We start from the raw sequence: 16,556 nt of genomic DNA on the forward strand, positions 1-16,556 counted from the left end.
GCAAGCACAAGCCAGACCATCCCTCGCTGACAAACACGAGACAGCAGAACCACAGCTTGGCTCCTTTCCCTCCCCTAACTCATGAGCGTCTCTCAAAAATTCTGACGTTTTAATAGCAGTTCACGAAGAGTTGTTTTTATTTGCCTCCCTGCTCTTTGTACTGTTCAGATTCCTCTTGCAACCTGAAGGGCTAAAAGCATATTGAAAAACAAAAACATTCAGGATCAGCAGCTTTATGAAGATAATAAAAACCACAAGGCTTGTGAAAAAAGGCAAGAACAAGCAGTGCTGTGCCCTCAGTTACCAGCAGCAAGGTGGGGGTGGAGAGAGGAGACAACAGAAAACAAGTTTCAAGGAAACTTGTGATTTTCTTTTCCTATCACGGGCTCTCTCCCATCTGTCCGACATCCCCACCTCCCACAGGGAATGGCCACAATCACAGTTTCTGTCCAAAGGACGTAGAGTATCTCGGTGTACAAAACCAGGGACTAGCAAAGCAGGGAGAAGACAATCCCTGCGGGAGCAGCGTGAGCTGTCCCAGAGACAGTGGGGCTGCTCCCCAGTGTGGGGACACAGCCCTGGGACACAGCCCTGGGACGCTCGGGGCTGCCTCCAGTGCAGCCAGGCAAATGCCAGTTTCCTGCTGACCTGTTACTGTATTAAACTTCCCTTAGAAAATGACACAGCCAACGGATGGAGAAGGAGTAGACACTTTAATATCAATTAACAAAACTGCAGGAGGTTAATTAGTTTTACTGAATAATTACTCAAATTGTTGAAAATGAACTAAACCCCAAATCTAAAGCTGTGTGCTTGTTTACCTGCCTGGAGATTCTCTGTATCTCATGACACTGAAACTGATCTCATCCGAGGCACAGATTTAATTATTTCTCCAGTGCTGGATGGCACAGACCCAGCCCCTGGAATGAGGTTTGACTCCCTTCAGTCTGCGGGTTACAGACAGCAGTCAAATGCACTGTAAATCCAACCAAGAGAGGGGAGAGAGCAGCGGTAAGCTGAGTGAGAACATTGGCACAAGAAAAGAGGGGAAAAACTGACCAGGAATATATTTAGGCTATGAATTAGGATACCTTAGTGATTCATGCTATTGCAATTTATTAAAAGATTACTGCCCCTAGCTGCCAAATCACATGTTAAAGTCAACTGCTCTCCATTTCGCTTTAAATTAAACTGCTGGACAGGCACAGTGACATCCAAGAAGTTCACTTATGTGACCCGGGAGAGGCTGATAGCTGAGCTCTGGTAAACAGTCTGCGTTTGAATTTCCAAAGCTTGCCTGGAGACATCCTTACAAGGCTGGTAATCACCACAGCCAAGAGGCTCTGACGAAAAAGGAAGCCTAGAAATCTTTAAGACAAAACTCAAGACATTTAGGAAAAGAATTCTAGGAACTTAGTGCCTGTGATATTGCCCTGGTGACTCCTTTGGTCCTATTCATACAGACCTGGGAAATCCCCAAAGGCAAATGGTTCAGGTGTATGGTGTGTTTCTTCTACGCATGCTGTAACAAACTGCTTCTGTACCAAACAGCACAGCAATATTCCATGGTAAGTAGTTGTCTACAAGTGGTCACTTAAGAAAATCTTATCCAACTAATGTTAAATCAATTTAAAGTGGATTAATATCATCTACTCACAGTGCAGATGACCTTTTCAGAATTCCATTCAACTTAATTTCAGTTCAACCAAAACCTCTTCTAGGCAAACATGCATTTTAGGGAACAATTTCAAGGACATGAATAAGATAATTTAATTCATCTTTCTCAGAAGGTCATTTCCACAAAGCAGTGTTTTGTTTGCTTGGTCCTTATGATATCACTGTAGAAGATTTCATACATACATAAACTTGCCAGAGTAATCAATTCACTTCTTCTTCTTTCAGTGTCTTTCTTCATGTTACCAAACTTCTAGCTGTCTCTAAATATATGCACATGATGTGCATATAATAAAGTTACAGAATTGGCAATACAATCCTATCCAGGTCTGTCCTGGATTAACTTCATAATGGACAAAGGTTAGCAGGAAGATCAAATACAATTAACCTGCAGCTATTCAAAGTCACCTATGGCTTTAAATAGAACTACCTTACTTCATACTATTTGCACAGTTATCTTTACTACTTAGCATGAACATTTATAATATCGGTAAACTTCAGGTAATAAAGCCTGAAATAATCTTCTATGGACAAAACAACCTGTAAGTTATCAGCATCTTTGCCAATGGGCATTGCTATAAAGATATGAGTGGCCTGTGGAGTTAAAGGTCCCACTTCCATTCTTGATTATACCACAGGCTGGAGGGATTTAGCAGAATGCACCTGATCCAGTATACAGACACTTACCCCCTCCTTCCTATCGTTATGGAAGAGCCTTATTATAGGCTGAAATGAAAGTTTTTACACAAATGTAGTTTGTGTGCTGAATGTCTACAGTACATTCATCTTAGAGAAAAATAAAAGCAGCCAGCAAAAATCAACTTTTAGGTCATACTTTTTTATTGAAGAGGACTGAGAAGAAATGTTTTGTTTTGTTTTTCCTGGAAAACAAAGCAACTACTCAGGAATTTAACGCTCCTTTGGGTCAAAATAGGAGAAGCACAGAACTATGGTTAAAACAAAAAAACGATTTATTCACCTGCAACAACTTTACCTTAAAGATGCTTTTACACAAGAACTGTCCCTTAGGCTCTAAGATGCCCCTGCTCCTTTCCACTGCTGAATTGGAAGTTGTTGCCCCCTCAGTTGTGCTGACACAGCTGTTTGCAGAACACGCTATAAAACAGATTGCTGGGATTATCTCGGCTAAAATGAAAACATCACCATTTCTCTCTGGAAGGATATTTTTAGCCCGCAACCCCCAAAGCAGTTGTATCAGCAAACTGGAGAGAGCAGACACTGCAATGTGAGGAGAGCAGCAAGCAGTTTGGAAAGGAGGAGAGAAGAGATAAGCAGAAACTTCTCAAACAGGCTCCACTGCCAAAAAAATCTCATGCAACCAGACACCCATCTCCTCCTGGTTCACACTTAGTGGAATTCTTCGGATGAGCATGAAACACCTCAAAGCCACATTCAACACTTGCTATGTATTGCTTTAAGCAAACAGGAGGTGGAGAGAGGCTGCACACAATTAATACTGCACACACTGAAATCAACGGCTGCTTTCTAATGCCATTTTTTTAAAGCCCGATGTATCTGTATATAAAAAGCAACAAATGCTAAAAATATTCTCTTCAAAAATACAAAAGCTCTTTTCTCGAGTCCAAGGAATGGCACTGCAATTTAAATTTCTCGCATTTACGTTTATGTCTAATGACATGTTGGGTTCTTTAAAGATCAGAAAAACATTTCACTCATCTTCTGTAGGTTGGTGGCTGATCTGGAAAACATCCAAGGCTCTTACAAGATATAATAATTATTGTCCCTGAGTACATCAACAGGCTCTGCAGTCTCTCCTGAACTTCCTAGGGGTTTGGTGGCAGATACCCAGCAGCAGCTCTGACACAGAGCTCATCCATCTCTGTTACTCCTGACAGTGTCCTATGCTGGGCTGCCCAACAGACACTGATCAAAGGTGACTTCCCATCAGACTGAGATTTTATAAAAATTCGGTGTTTTGCAGATTGTCAGAAAGAATCCGTAAGGCATCTAATATGCTGGCACGCTGCACAAGAGGAAGGACAGCTTTTCACTGAGTACAGCAGGTTCCAGAGGCATCTCTCTGTGTATGTTTTAAAGAACAGGACACTGGCTATCAACCTTGCAAGAACACACTGTGAGTGAAAGAAACAGCTGCTCTGTTCACAGCACATTTGGCTAAGGATCCTCTCTGCTATAAGTGATGCTGTCAAGAGACCTGTGGTTACTCCCTTTGCTTTGCATCACCTATTTTTTGTTTTCTGTTTTCTAGAAAGGCATCTGCCATGGGTGGGTGAAAACGATCTTGATTCAGTATCTCCTCTAAAAGAAATTGTTCTCCCACATCAGAACAAAGCTTAGAACTCTGTCCAGTGTAGCATTCACTGTATTCTCAGCTGTGATGTGGTGCAAGATCTGTGGCCTTCTGGCATCAAGGGGGCAGAGTGATCAACCCATGTCTTCTGTGACATGGGTTGATCACTTCTTCAGATCACTTCTTCTTCAGGTCACTTCCTCAGAAGCTGCAGGATTTCTATCAGGCTGGCATGCTACCAAGGCAAGGACAACTCCTCTGCTGTGGCTGTGCTCTGCGTTGGCTCAGGATGGGGATGGAGCAGGTGATGGGGCAGGTGACACCAGGCGAAGATGTTTCCTTCTGACAATGGATTTGAGAGATGCTGAGATCTCTCTGTATCGAAGCCCATACAGAAGAGGGAACAGAACTTTAGGCAGAATCGTCAGGACATTGCAGATTGTCAGGGAGACCCACATTCCCATCTGCAGTCTGACAGCAACATTAACATGCAAGAATGATTCTACCAAAAAGCCCAAGAGTGGAAAGAAATAAAAAAATAACACAGTGTTGTGCATTAAGAATGTTACACTGGCTCTGGAGCAGATGTTCTCCCATATACCCGATTGTTTGGTTTTAAAATACAGCATAATATAGCAACAAAATATTAGAGAGAGGCAGAGAAAGCTAACCGTGGTGGAAAGCCAGAAACAGAGTTTCACAGCATTACTCCCATTCAGAGTTAGTATCAGTATTACTGGAACCAAGCACATTTCCAGGACACAGGGCACAAAGCTGTGAGTGCTTAATAGCACCAAGAAGAAAATCCCTGGAATAGCCCCAGAACTTATCCATAGTAAGACAATATATTTTTTTGTTCCTGAAGGAGGCAAAATAGCATTGTAGCGCAAAGGAAACAAAATAGCTATGTATGTGTCCAAGACTATTGCAGCAGCTGTGAACAATCCTCCACAGTAAGCCATTGCCAGCAAAAATAATAGAAGGATACAAGCTTCCTTTGGGAGATGTACGTGTGCTGCATTGAGAGCAGCTGACAGGGTGTAGAACACAAGGTAGATCAGATCAGCAAGCAGAGCATTTCCCAGCAGCATGTACCTCGTTTCCCGACGGATGCTCAACCTAGAGAAGATCACAAACAAGATGGCAGGAATGATGAGGACACCTGCCACGAGGCAGACAACTGGAGGGATTAAAAACATCTTCATGTTTGTGCCTGATGGGGTAAGAGACCATTCCTCCAGCAAAACGTACAAAGCAGCAACATCCACATTTGAGGAATTGTTGAACTCTGTCTCCCTGGGGTGGTGTGCAGTTGCATTCGCCCTCCTTACGGTAGCACAGCCAGAGAAGTCCATTTCCTAAGGATTTGGGGATGATTGTCTGATTGGGAAGAAGCAAGGTCTTCTATACAAAGTCCTTAGAAAGGCAAATGAAGCAGAGGATGCAAAAAGCCTGCACAAGCAAAGTGATTTCCGTAGCCAATTCTGCCAGCTCTTCTCAAGGATGGAAATTTGAAACTTGGAAGTGAGTTCTCTGGTCCCAAAAGATGTTTTTGCCTAAAGCAGATATTTTATTTTCTTTCTGCAAAATCTAATGTTTAGAAAAGAGAACGAATCCTTGTGTGCTTTTAAAAAATGTCTAAATCCCTCATCTAGCTCTTTGATCAGAAATGAATGGGTTGATCATTTTCAGTAATTTGAGTTTATTCGCATCACACTACCAGTCCAATGAGGCAGATGAAATACTGGCTTGATTAAACAAATACACAATGATACAGAACAACATTACACGTATACTGATGTAGGAGAGTCATAAATGTGATGGGGTGACGTTTCGCATCAATTTGTATGCAAAACCACAATCGACTTGAAGTGATCAATAAAAACAGCTCTCAATCCTGCTGTAAAATTTTATCACAATGGTTCAAGTGAATGAAATGACCTTATTTATAGATGACAACCATTTTTGCTTCAGTGAATCAAATCATGTTATTTATAGATGATAAGCCTTCTCCTGTCGTTTTTAATGCATGATACGCAAATACTGAACTCTCATCTGTTGCAGACTTACAGTCAATCTGTGGATTGTCTGGGATGAGTGACGTACATTATAATGTGCCAGCACACTCTACAGCAGACTGGGCATTTCCAGTGCCCATTTGAAGACCAGTTCTTGGCTTGCTGGCCAGCACACCGCTGCTGCACTGAACTGTCAGAGCTCAGTATCAGAGCTGGGGGTGCAATGAGAGAATTGTGAAGGATCTGGACTGTGGAGAAGGAGCTCTTCAAGTTCTTCCAGGTGTGGTCTGATCACAAGAAAAGCCAGTTTTCTAAGTAGGCTGAATACTGACTAATAATGCTTTAGCTTTAATAAAAAATACTGTATTGATGCAGTTGTTCGTCATCTTGGGTGATGCAAAGCAGGTACAGCAGCACTATTTTATTTCATGGTCTACGCCTCCTGCAGTTGGTTACTCCTGTGTACACCACACAAAGCAGCACACCACTGCTACAACATCACATTACTTTGCTGTTTACACAAGCTGTAAGTAGCAAAGACAAGAGATCTCCAGAATAGGCAGCTTTGTCAACTCCCAGCTCTAGTTACTCTTCTCACCAGTGGTGCAGTGTAGCCTGGAGCTTTTTAAGTAATCGTAACCGTCAAAGGATAACTCCTAGTATTTGAAAAATAGTGTATGCACAAGCCAAAGGTCTAATAAAATGGTCAAAATAAGTAGTCAATTAAGCCTGCTGGCTTCTTAGCTCTTTTGACATTATATTATTTATTTATTTAGGTGCCTAAAAATAAAGATGTCTAAGTTCAGACAACCTTTTTGGCAGGCATGATGAATCTACCAGGACCTCCCACGTTCACCAGCACAGTCAAATCTTTAACTATTGTTTCAAGTATGATCTTCCTTGTCCTCTCAAGTAATATGGATTTTACTACTGATGCTACAAGAGCAGAGGGAATGTGGCTCCTTACTTAACATGGCATTATTGCATTTATTATTTCCCCAGCACTACCAGCATATGGCAATGTAGTGTGCTTCCACCTGTGGGAGACAGTGCAGGGTCTCACCTGGCAGAAAGTCGTGCTGGGACATGGACATGCTGTCTCAGGGCATGCCAAGGAACAAAGCAGACAGCTTATGCAGCTCAGCATCAGTCATCAAATCTTGTGCACATTTCACTTCCTTACACACTGATAGTTGGCATCCAAGGGGCTGCATGTTAAGACAGTTAGACAGGCTGCACCATATGGAACAACAGGATAGGAGGAAAAATCAGTGATCATTTTAAGCACAGCATTTCAGTTGCTATAGTGCCTGGGCAGGCAAAACAGAAGGTGATTATTTTTGCTCACTCAATCCTGCATCCACGGGAGAGTGTGTGAACAATATTGATGCAATTATACATTTGGCTTCAGGATCACGCTCTGCATCTATCAGTGATTCACAACATAGTTAATACCAAAAGTAGACAGCAGCACTCAAACACCCAAACTGTTGAATTACACTATTATTGCAAAATGGAAGGGAAGCAATGAAAACCCAAGTGTGCCAAAATCAACTCCCACTATAATTTCAGACCTCTCTTAACAGTGGAAGTGTTTGCTGCCTCCCAGCTCATGGCGATCCAAGGATGTCCTGTTACTGGGCAGATTCTCTCATTTCCATATAAAATCGCAACTGTTTTTTCCACCAGCTGGTTAGGATTAAATGTGAACAAACAAAAGAGTTCATTGTCATCTCAGCTGCACACTTTTGGCTGACAGAAAACTAAATGCAAATACAATATACAACGATCTGCTGGCATTTATAGGAGTGTCTAATGCAGCCAAGTATTTCACAGGATGATGTTACACAGCACTGTAGTTCTGCAAATCACTGAATCACAGAACGTTAGCGATCGGAAGGGACCTCAAAAGATCACCCAGCCCAATCCCTCCGCCGGAGCAGGAGCACCCAGATGAGGTTACACGGGAATGTGTCCAGGCGGGTTTGAATGTCTCCCGAGTAGGAGACTCCACAACCTCCCTGGGCAGCTTGTTCCAGTGTCTATTAACCTCACTGAGAAGAAGTTTCTTCTCAAGTTTAAGTGGAACCTTTTGTGTTCCAGTTTGAACCCATTACCCCTTGTCTTACTATTGCTTTTCACCGAGAAGAGCCTGGCTCCATCCTCGTGACACTCAGCCTTCATATATTTATAAACATTAATGAGGTCACCCCTCAGTCTCCTCCAAGCTAAAGAGCCCCAGCTCCCTCAGCCTTTCCTCATAAGGGAGATGCTCCACTCCCTTAATCATCTTTGTTGCCCTGCACTGGACTCTCTCCAGCAGTTCCCTGTCCTTCTGGAACTGAGGGGCCCAGAACTGGACACAATATTCCAGATGTGGTCTCACCAGGGCAGAGCAGAGAGGCAAGAGAACCTCTCTCAACCTACATATCTCAAGGGATTGTTGTTTATATAGAGTTATTCAATTAACAAATAGTTCTTATTTTTTCGGTCTAATTTTTTTTTCTCCTGACACCTGAAAACAACATCCTTATAATCAGAGCTATTCCTTCCTCTTGGATAGAAGAGCTAGCTATCATGAGCTAGAAGTCCCAGCTACATCTTGGGGGGTAACAAACACCGACATCCTCACTACTGAGAAGTACAAACCAAAGTGGTAAATCTAGCACCTTCAACTGAACCATATTTTAAAAATCCACTTCTGTGGCCACTAAAGTGTAACTGTGAATAATGTAAGGTAAATGATGTGAAAGGTAAGCAAGGTATGAACTTGCTAATTATTCTGCAGTAGCTGCCTGCAGGTTCACTCTCAGCTGAGATCCTCACTCAAATGCAAAGTAGCTCACGACTCACGTAGCCCACATGCAAAGAGCACCCCAGAGCGCACCAGGCATCACAAGTTCTCAGCTTTGCTTATCCTGTCCTCAACTATTCACCTGCTACAGCCTATGGATAGTCCAGCAAGCCCTACGGCATGAGCTTGTCCAGCTTTAACTGAGCTACTATAAAAGTCTTAGAAATGCAGGCAGGCTTTAGGTTTACAAAAATGGAAAACAGCAAAAATCTGGAAGACAGATTCAACCCCCTCAGAGCTGAGCAAGCCCAGCCAAAGCCACTCCCCTCAGGTTTCCACAGGGGCTTATAACTGTTCAGTATAGTTCTCCTAAATTTAAAAAATTTAAAGTTTATTGTTTTGCCACACTGATATACACCCAGAATAGGTGGCTCAGGAGAATATCTGGTTGCTGTCTCCTTTCATTTTCCTGACTTTAGGAGGCATTTCCACATCTGGACCACCTGCAAAGGGCTGCTAGCTCTGAAGACCACTCCTGGGGATACTGCACTTAGACAGCTGCTTGCCATTGCGTCTCAGTGTTCAATACTTTGTGGTGCCAACCTGAATGATTCTCCTGCAATTTCCTGTAAACCTGGCCTTAATGTTCTAGTTATTGATTTTTTAAATGCTCTCTGGTAAATTTATGTTAGGTGGATGCACTTTTTACATATCTTGCTGATTCAGATCTGCAGTATAAGCAGCTCCTCTTCTGGCTGTTGTTCTGGTTCAATACAGTCTGTATTGATTTTCAAACTGAATCACACACTGTTAATTACTTTACTCATTTCTGCTTCAATCAACATCCCACTGAAAGCTTAGTTATCTTATCTGTTAAGTTTGGGAGATCTGAAAAAGCATGCATTGAGCCATAGAGAACACTGTAAACCCAGCAAAACCTGTACTACGTTATATTCTGACTATGAACAGGTATTGTCAAATTGAACAGAAAAGGTCAGAAATACTACTGTCTTACAGCAGCTGGTATGGACTTAACTGTGTACACATATAGGGAAGCTTCCTATTTCACAAAGAGCTTAGTCTATCTGATGCAAAAAGTCATCAAGCACACTGCTGCCATGACAGGGAAACACCATACAAGAAAGAGAAGCCAACCAGAATAATGCCAAGATTTCCCCAGTCCTTCATCCCAAGAGACTGCGTTAAGGGAAGATTCCCAGAAGAAGTGTGTGACTAATTGCATGTTCACATTCACCACTGAGGTTCCCTGGGTGCCATCACATCACTGTCTCAGTATGAGCATGGAGTGTTTGACAGGCTGCCTGTTCCAGCATCACTCACCAGGTCCTAACCTAAAAAATGGTACTGTCTGCCCCAGAGATGGATTTGCCTGGCCAGGAGCCCAGGGAGAGCAGTGTAGAAAGGCCACCTCAGAGTCCACCACAGCTCCTTGAACAGAAGTGTTTTGGATGAGACAGTTGGGTCCAACAAATCACAAATTTCACTGGAATGTGGTTTCATGGGGATATTTCCAGCTGCGTTTGGTAATAGAGCCTTGTGCTCAGGAGCTTTTATGTGCTATTGCAGTTTCTTCAGCTTCCAAGAATACCCCTGTCTCAGGTTTATCTAGGCACAGAAGGTATCTCAGTGCTGGTGAACCTCTCCCAGCTGCGACCAGCCAAGTGCCCAAGAGCACGCCAGCTCCTCCCAGCAGGGCAGGGAGAACCAGCTGCAATTATCTCCTGCCTGTACCCATGTTCTAACTGTGGGGAAATGAGATGCTGTCCGTGAAAAAAACAAGTAATCAGAACAGTTCAACTGTACTGTTTTTCGGGTTGAGCTTTCCCTTTTCTTTCCCCTTTAAACAGGAAGTCAAGTAAAAGATAACTTCTTTTCTAAACCTTTAAGATTCCCTCTAAACTTTTCTGCAAGCTTCTTCAGGGTCAGAACCCTCAGGGGAGAGATCCAGCTTGACTGTCCTAGGCTCCTTGTCCTAGTCTCCATGGCTCAGCTGTCTGTCTCCACTTGGCTCCACAACTATTGCTCAGCACCTTGCGTGTTATTTGCGATAGATAAGGGACATACGCATTGCTCTTGTACAAAGTTCACAAATCAGGCATAGCAATTACTAAAGTTAAGTAAAGAAATGGGTGTGAAAACTAATCTCAGTTTACAATCATTTTAAAGGTCAAATGAAACCTGAAACAAAAGAAAACAGGGATTAGAAAGTGCTGGTTTGAAGACATTTATATGAGGCTCTCAAACAAAAGAGAGGACATTGAGAAAGAGAGTGGGAGGACAACATTAAACCCCTGAATCACTTTTTCTAATTCCAGATACCTTCAGGCCACAGTTATCACAAAGCCAAGGTACATTTTGTACCAAATCTGCCCTGCAGGTGGAATAGTGAGAATTAAGCTGGATGTCAGAAGAACAAAATTTTGGAACATTTGATGTATTTCAACAAAAGGTTAGAGAAGTAAAACAACCTGAGAAAAAAGAAAAAGTGCCTTTAAGTCCCAGACACCACCTGCTTTCCTGCAGGTCAGTGCTTGGCCCGGGCTGCTGCTGGCAGAACTCACCCCTTTTCATTTCCTGAGCCTGGCAAGGCAAAGCAAAACAGGTTTTCCTCCTCTGCCACAGTGCCTCTTTCGTGCTGAAAGGACCTACGTGATTCATTCACGAACATGTTTCCATGCGACAAGCTGCAGATATGACCAGGGATTTATAGCAACCAACTGCTCGTTTACATGGTCATTTAGGGGCAGATTAATGAGACACCAAGAGAAGCCATTCTAGACTGCTTCTTAGATTTATAGATCTCTCATGTCTACCTACTTTTCATAATAATGCATTTATGAAACAGGAGAAACAGCCTACGAAATAAGGTCTTTTTTACAAATATCAGTGTTCTTTCCTAAAGCAGTTTAGTTTGTGAGTAACCTTTCTAAAAGAATTTCAAACACTGTACAACATCGGCACTAACAGCAGTTACCTGCAGAAATCTAGGGCCCCAGGTAAAGAACAATACTATATCACTTTTACCTGAGGATTTAGCAACTATCTTTAAGCCAGGGAGCAAGCTCCTTCTCTTGAGAAAAAGCTTCTCAAATGGGGGAGCTACATGCATCCACAGACCTCCTAAGAGCATCCTTCCATCTCAGGCTGTCTGTCTTTCTGGTTGTGGCTGGCACTGAAAATGTTATGTCTCTGTCCTATCTTACCACCAACCATCTCCAACATTGCCTAGGAAGGACTGCTGCAGGTAGGCAAAAGCAGAAGTTATCTGGCTGTGTCCCTGTCTTAACATGTTTTATCTCATGTAAAAAGCCAGGCAGCACAGGAGAGGTTTAACATGGTATTTCCTCGAAGGATGATTTGATGAGAAGGGAGACAGATGGCTGGAAAGTGTAAAGTGCAAGATAAAATTAAATACCAGAAGAGAGATGGAAGGAAAAATGGTAGAAGAGACAGGTTGGCAGATGCGGGCAGACAGTCAGGGGCCTTGATGGCAATAAGCAGATGGGAAGACCCAGGCACAGCTGTACTCTGCCACAGTCGCAGGCAGCTGGGGAGCGTTCGCCTGCGCTGCACAGACTAGGGGGGGCAAAGACAATACAGAATCATGGAATCATTTTGACTGGAAGAGACCCTCAAGATCATCAAGTCCAACCATAACCTAAGTCTGGGACTAAACCATGCCCCTAAGAACCTAATCTATATGTCTTTTAAACACCTCCAGGGATGGTGACTCCATCACTTCCCTCTACAGCCTCTTCCAGTGCTTCACAATCCTTTTCATGAAGAAATGTTTCCTAATATCCAATCTGAACCTTCCCTGGCACACCTTGATGCCACTTCCTCTCATCCTATCACTTGCTACTTGGGAGAAGGAATCAAGATGGAAGGAAACATGCTAGAAGTGGAGTAGAATCAGAGAAAAGGGAGGAAAAAAAGCAGTGTGAGAGAAAATACATGTTATCTCTTCCAATTCATGCCTTTTGATGACAGACTGTGAATGAGTGGACACAATCTGCACACGGCACGGACAAGCACAAGGCACAGTACCATCCCGGGGAGGAAGGAGCCTTGCTGCCAAAATTCAGATGCTCCTTCCCAGCTCCCAGCACTGTACCTAGGAATGGCAATCGTTCTCAGGTGGCAAAGACGCTGAAGCAACATTGATTCTCTGAAGTACCTCTGCCCACAGGGAGACACTGACCTTATCTCACACTGATGAAGCAGGTGCTGGGCACAGCCACCATATGGCAGAGGGATTAACCGCCAGCATGTGCTGAATAAGAGTCACAAACCCTTATTAGCCAAGCGGGGGATATGCCATGGGTTGCATACACAGTGCCATTCACAAGCTCTGTTGTCCCTTCCCAGCAGCTCCTTTGTTACTTATGCAGCACAGGTGCTTTAAAATTAGATTTTCTCCACATGAGGCCTCGCTCTGCCTTGTCCTCATAACAGCGGCTTTGTATGGCTTCCACTCATTTCCATAGCAATACCCTGTCCTCACACGGGAGAATCAGGCTTCATGGCACAAAAGCAATGCTAGGGAGGGAGGAGGAACACAAATGTTGGAACACAAATGCTCTAAACTTGTAAAAAAAAAAAAAGTGGTACTTTTTTTTTAGGCAAAACTGTCTGTGTTTGGGTTATGTAAGCCTGCACCAGTCTCACTCTCTTGGTGACCTCCAGAGGCACAAGGCAGAGGGCACGTCACACCCAGATGTGTCCAGAACTTCTCACCAAACTGGCAGAGTCACAGTTCACGACAGGGAGAGATTGAGACACACAGAGAATGTTGCTGAAGGCAGCCAGCAAGCTGAGATCTTCACTAAATAGAATCAGCTTTATTTCTAGTTTAATTATTTGTTTCTTTCTTCTCCAGTCCAAGCTCCAGATCATTAAAGGATGTGCATGAGGAGGTTCAGAGAAGACATGTCTTCTCTTTTCCTTTGCTATTGTCCTCAGCAGCACCTAGAGCCAAAAAAGGCTCTGTGAACAAAGCCACCATGGTGTCTGATGAAGAACTGAGGCCAGATGGATTTTCAGCAATTTAACACAAATCATACTGAAAAGCCATGGCAAAGTCTGAAATTAGAGTTTCATTTCCTGAGTCTTGGTTCATGGCAAATGTATCGCCCTCTCTTTTCAGTCTCTCTATGCTTTCATAAGCATTGCTACCTACCAGCATGGTAGCCAGCTCCAAACTGCCTCCAGGTAGCTCAGATCAACAGGCAAATGCCTGTCCTGTAAGAGTTCATTATATTTCCAGCTACTGGGGGCAACTAGAAAACAAGCATTTTTTTCTAACCCATTCTCAGCATTTTCTCAGGAATTCCTAAGTCCTTTTAATTAAGCTGCTTTTTCCTATCATGAAGCAGCAGTTGCTTGCTCTGAAATAAACACCTCACTGCCAGCCCAGCACAATGGATAGCAACTAAGAGGAATATAAAGATGTACAAAACTGCTACAGCCCACAGAAGCTGCAAGACAACACATACAGGAAGAAAACTCAAATGTATTCACAACGCGTTTTAATGAGCCATTTTAACAAGGTTGAACCAGCTCAGAACTGCACCAGTGTCTCAGCAAAGCCCCCAGCGATGCCCTGAGGCAGTTCAGGGTCACGCACCCCTGTGCAGTGCCCATTCCTGGAAGAGCTACCGCCATCGGATGTTCTGCTGGTCACCACAACACCATCCACCCCACGACTACCCCCTCTTTCAAACACTGAGCTTCGGCCACGATATTCTCTTGGTTTTGGATCTTGCCCGAGCTGTAGTCAAACCAGCACTGTTATATCAGTGCCAGCTCCAGCTCCAGCACAGCAGCTGTGGAATTATGTGTGCCGTCCCCAGGACACCTCAGCCCCTGCCACTTGTGTCTCCTCGTTCCTTGCCAAACATCCTGCCAATTTCTTCTGCGCAATTTCTGAGCTCAGGCTGTCTCTCTACTTATTTTTCTCACCTGCCCGCTACTGGAAATTGAAGTGATGGTGAAAATGAGACACACAACGCCACTTTTCATCCCCAGCGATCTGTCCTGAAAGTCTCCTATGCTGTTTATTTGTGAACCACTTCAGGTCCTGTCAACAGTCCCAGTGAGGCAGTTTCTGCTATGCATCACTGAGCCCTGTTTTTAGACAAAGCAAACATGCATCTAAAGCTGTTTTGCTGCTGGCAGCATGAGGAGCTGAGGAGCCAGTGCAAAGGAAAGCTCCTCTGCTCCTGGAGCCTCAAACCTGCACCTCCAGTGGTACAGGCTTTTCACATACACCAGTGCTCCTGAACTCCTGCTGTCTGCTCGGGCTGACAGGACCTGCCTGCCATGTGGGCTACGTTCGCTTTCACAGTAGGTGTCTCACCTCAACACCTTGCTAAAAACACTCCAGAAGCAGTGGCCTCAGCCCTGAAGTGAGATAAATGTTTTGTAAGGACAGAGGAGAGGAAGGTGAGGGCCCATGAGGCTCCAGCGAAGCTGTTTCCTGGGAAGGTTCCCAGGTCCACCCTTCCTGTTCCCAAAATAGAGAGAAGTCTGTCCCATGATAGCCATCAATAAACACCACCTTAGGGACTTGCCCCCACCAAGTAAAGCCTTTCGACCCCTTGGAGAACAACTTGCAGCGGGTTAACTCCTTCTTTGTCAGACTCGAGATGGGGGCCTTGGAGCCTCACAGGGTGTCTGCAGCGATACAGAATTATAAAAAGAGATTTGTTTTTATAAACGAACTGCAGGAGGGTCAGCTCCTCCTGCCCACCCCTCATACTGTCCTGTCTGGTTTTAGCACGCTATAAATGACCAGCTTCTCTGGTAATTTATGCATAATCAGGACTGTTTTACAGCGAGAGGCCAAACAAAAGCAGCTCAGAACTATTAAGTAGTTTTTGTTTTCAGTTCATATAGTCGCCTTAGGAACAAGCAGCCTGTGTTTTTTGTTTAGGCACAAGAAGATCTATAACCTGACAGAGAGCTGATCAGAGGTTAGGCAGCATTTAGGCTGCTGAAGAGTGGGAAAAGACATGTTTCTACACTGATGTATCTTATTTACTTTTCTAAGGAACCCCTCCTAATCTGGAAATTTTTCTCCATTTTCATCTGCTCTGGAATTTCCTTCTTCAGCCTCCAGACAATCCCTTTCCTCTTCTCAGGGACATATCATGCCCGCCCTGAGGTTTTACTTGGTTGGGTTGGGTTTAGGGGGTGTGCGGAGGGACGGGCTCTTGTGTACAACCCTGTCACAGGAGCTGCTCAGCCCAGGCCTCCTGTGTCTCTGCGCAGCCCCAGGGAAGACAGCAAAAATGCAATAAGGCAGGTACCACGCCTCCAGATCTGAGCAGGAACTAAGCACAGTATGAGAGCACGTGCAGAAGAGAGATCATGGCCATCTCATTCAGTGTGCTCTGGGCTCTTAGGCCAAACAGAGCATGGAAGACATCTCCATCTGACCTACTTATACTTCTGCACTGTGATCTTTTCTGGGGACTGGACATGAGGGGATTATGGCTGCTGTGAGCTGCACAGAAAAGCCACAAATGCCTCATGCCGTGCTACATGCGTTTTCCCCTTCCAGGCCAGGGCAGACAAGTTCCTGCTACTGGAGCCCAGCAGAGTTGTGCCTGGCAGGTTGAGATGCACCTTGAACCACACATCTACCTTGTAACATTGAAAAGGATGGGCCAGCCTGGCTTGAAACAGGAATAGTTTGGCTCAAGATAGCCTTTTGTTAAACAGATCTGGCCTGGACTTGTCTCTACTATAGTAT

The 16,556-nt window shown here is 44.1% G+C and overlaps 1 protein-coding gene across 1 annotated transcript; it reads right to left on the reverse strand.

The window, feature by feature from the left end:
• Positions 1-4,251: 4,251 nt before the first annotated feature.
• On the reverse strand, positions 4,252-5,322 carry GPR148 (G protein-coupled receptor 148; the record flags this gene model as incomplete). The annotated part of the gene is made up of 1 exon (XM_082055307.1): positions 4,252-5,322. The coding sequence occupies one exon, from the start codon at positions 5,320-5,322 to the stop codon at positions 4,252-4,254; it is 1,071 nt and encodes a 356-aa protein (XP_081911433.1).
• Between the last annotated feature and the right edge of the window lie 11,234 nt (positions 5,323-16,556).

Source organism: Streptopelia decaocto, assembly GCF_964273445.1.
Source record: "Streptopelia decaocto genome assembly, chromosome: 6".
Classification (NCBI taxonomy): domain Eukaryota; kingdom Metazoa; phylum Chordata; class Aves; order Columbiformes; family Columbidae; genus Streptopelia; species Streptopelia decaocto.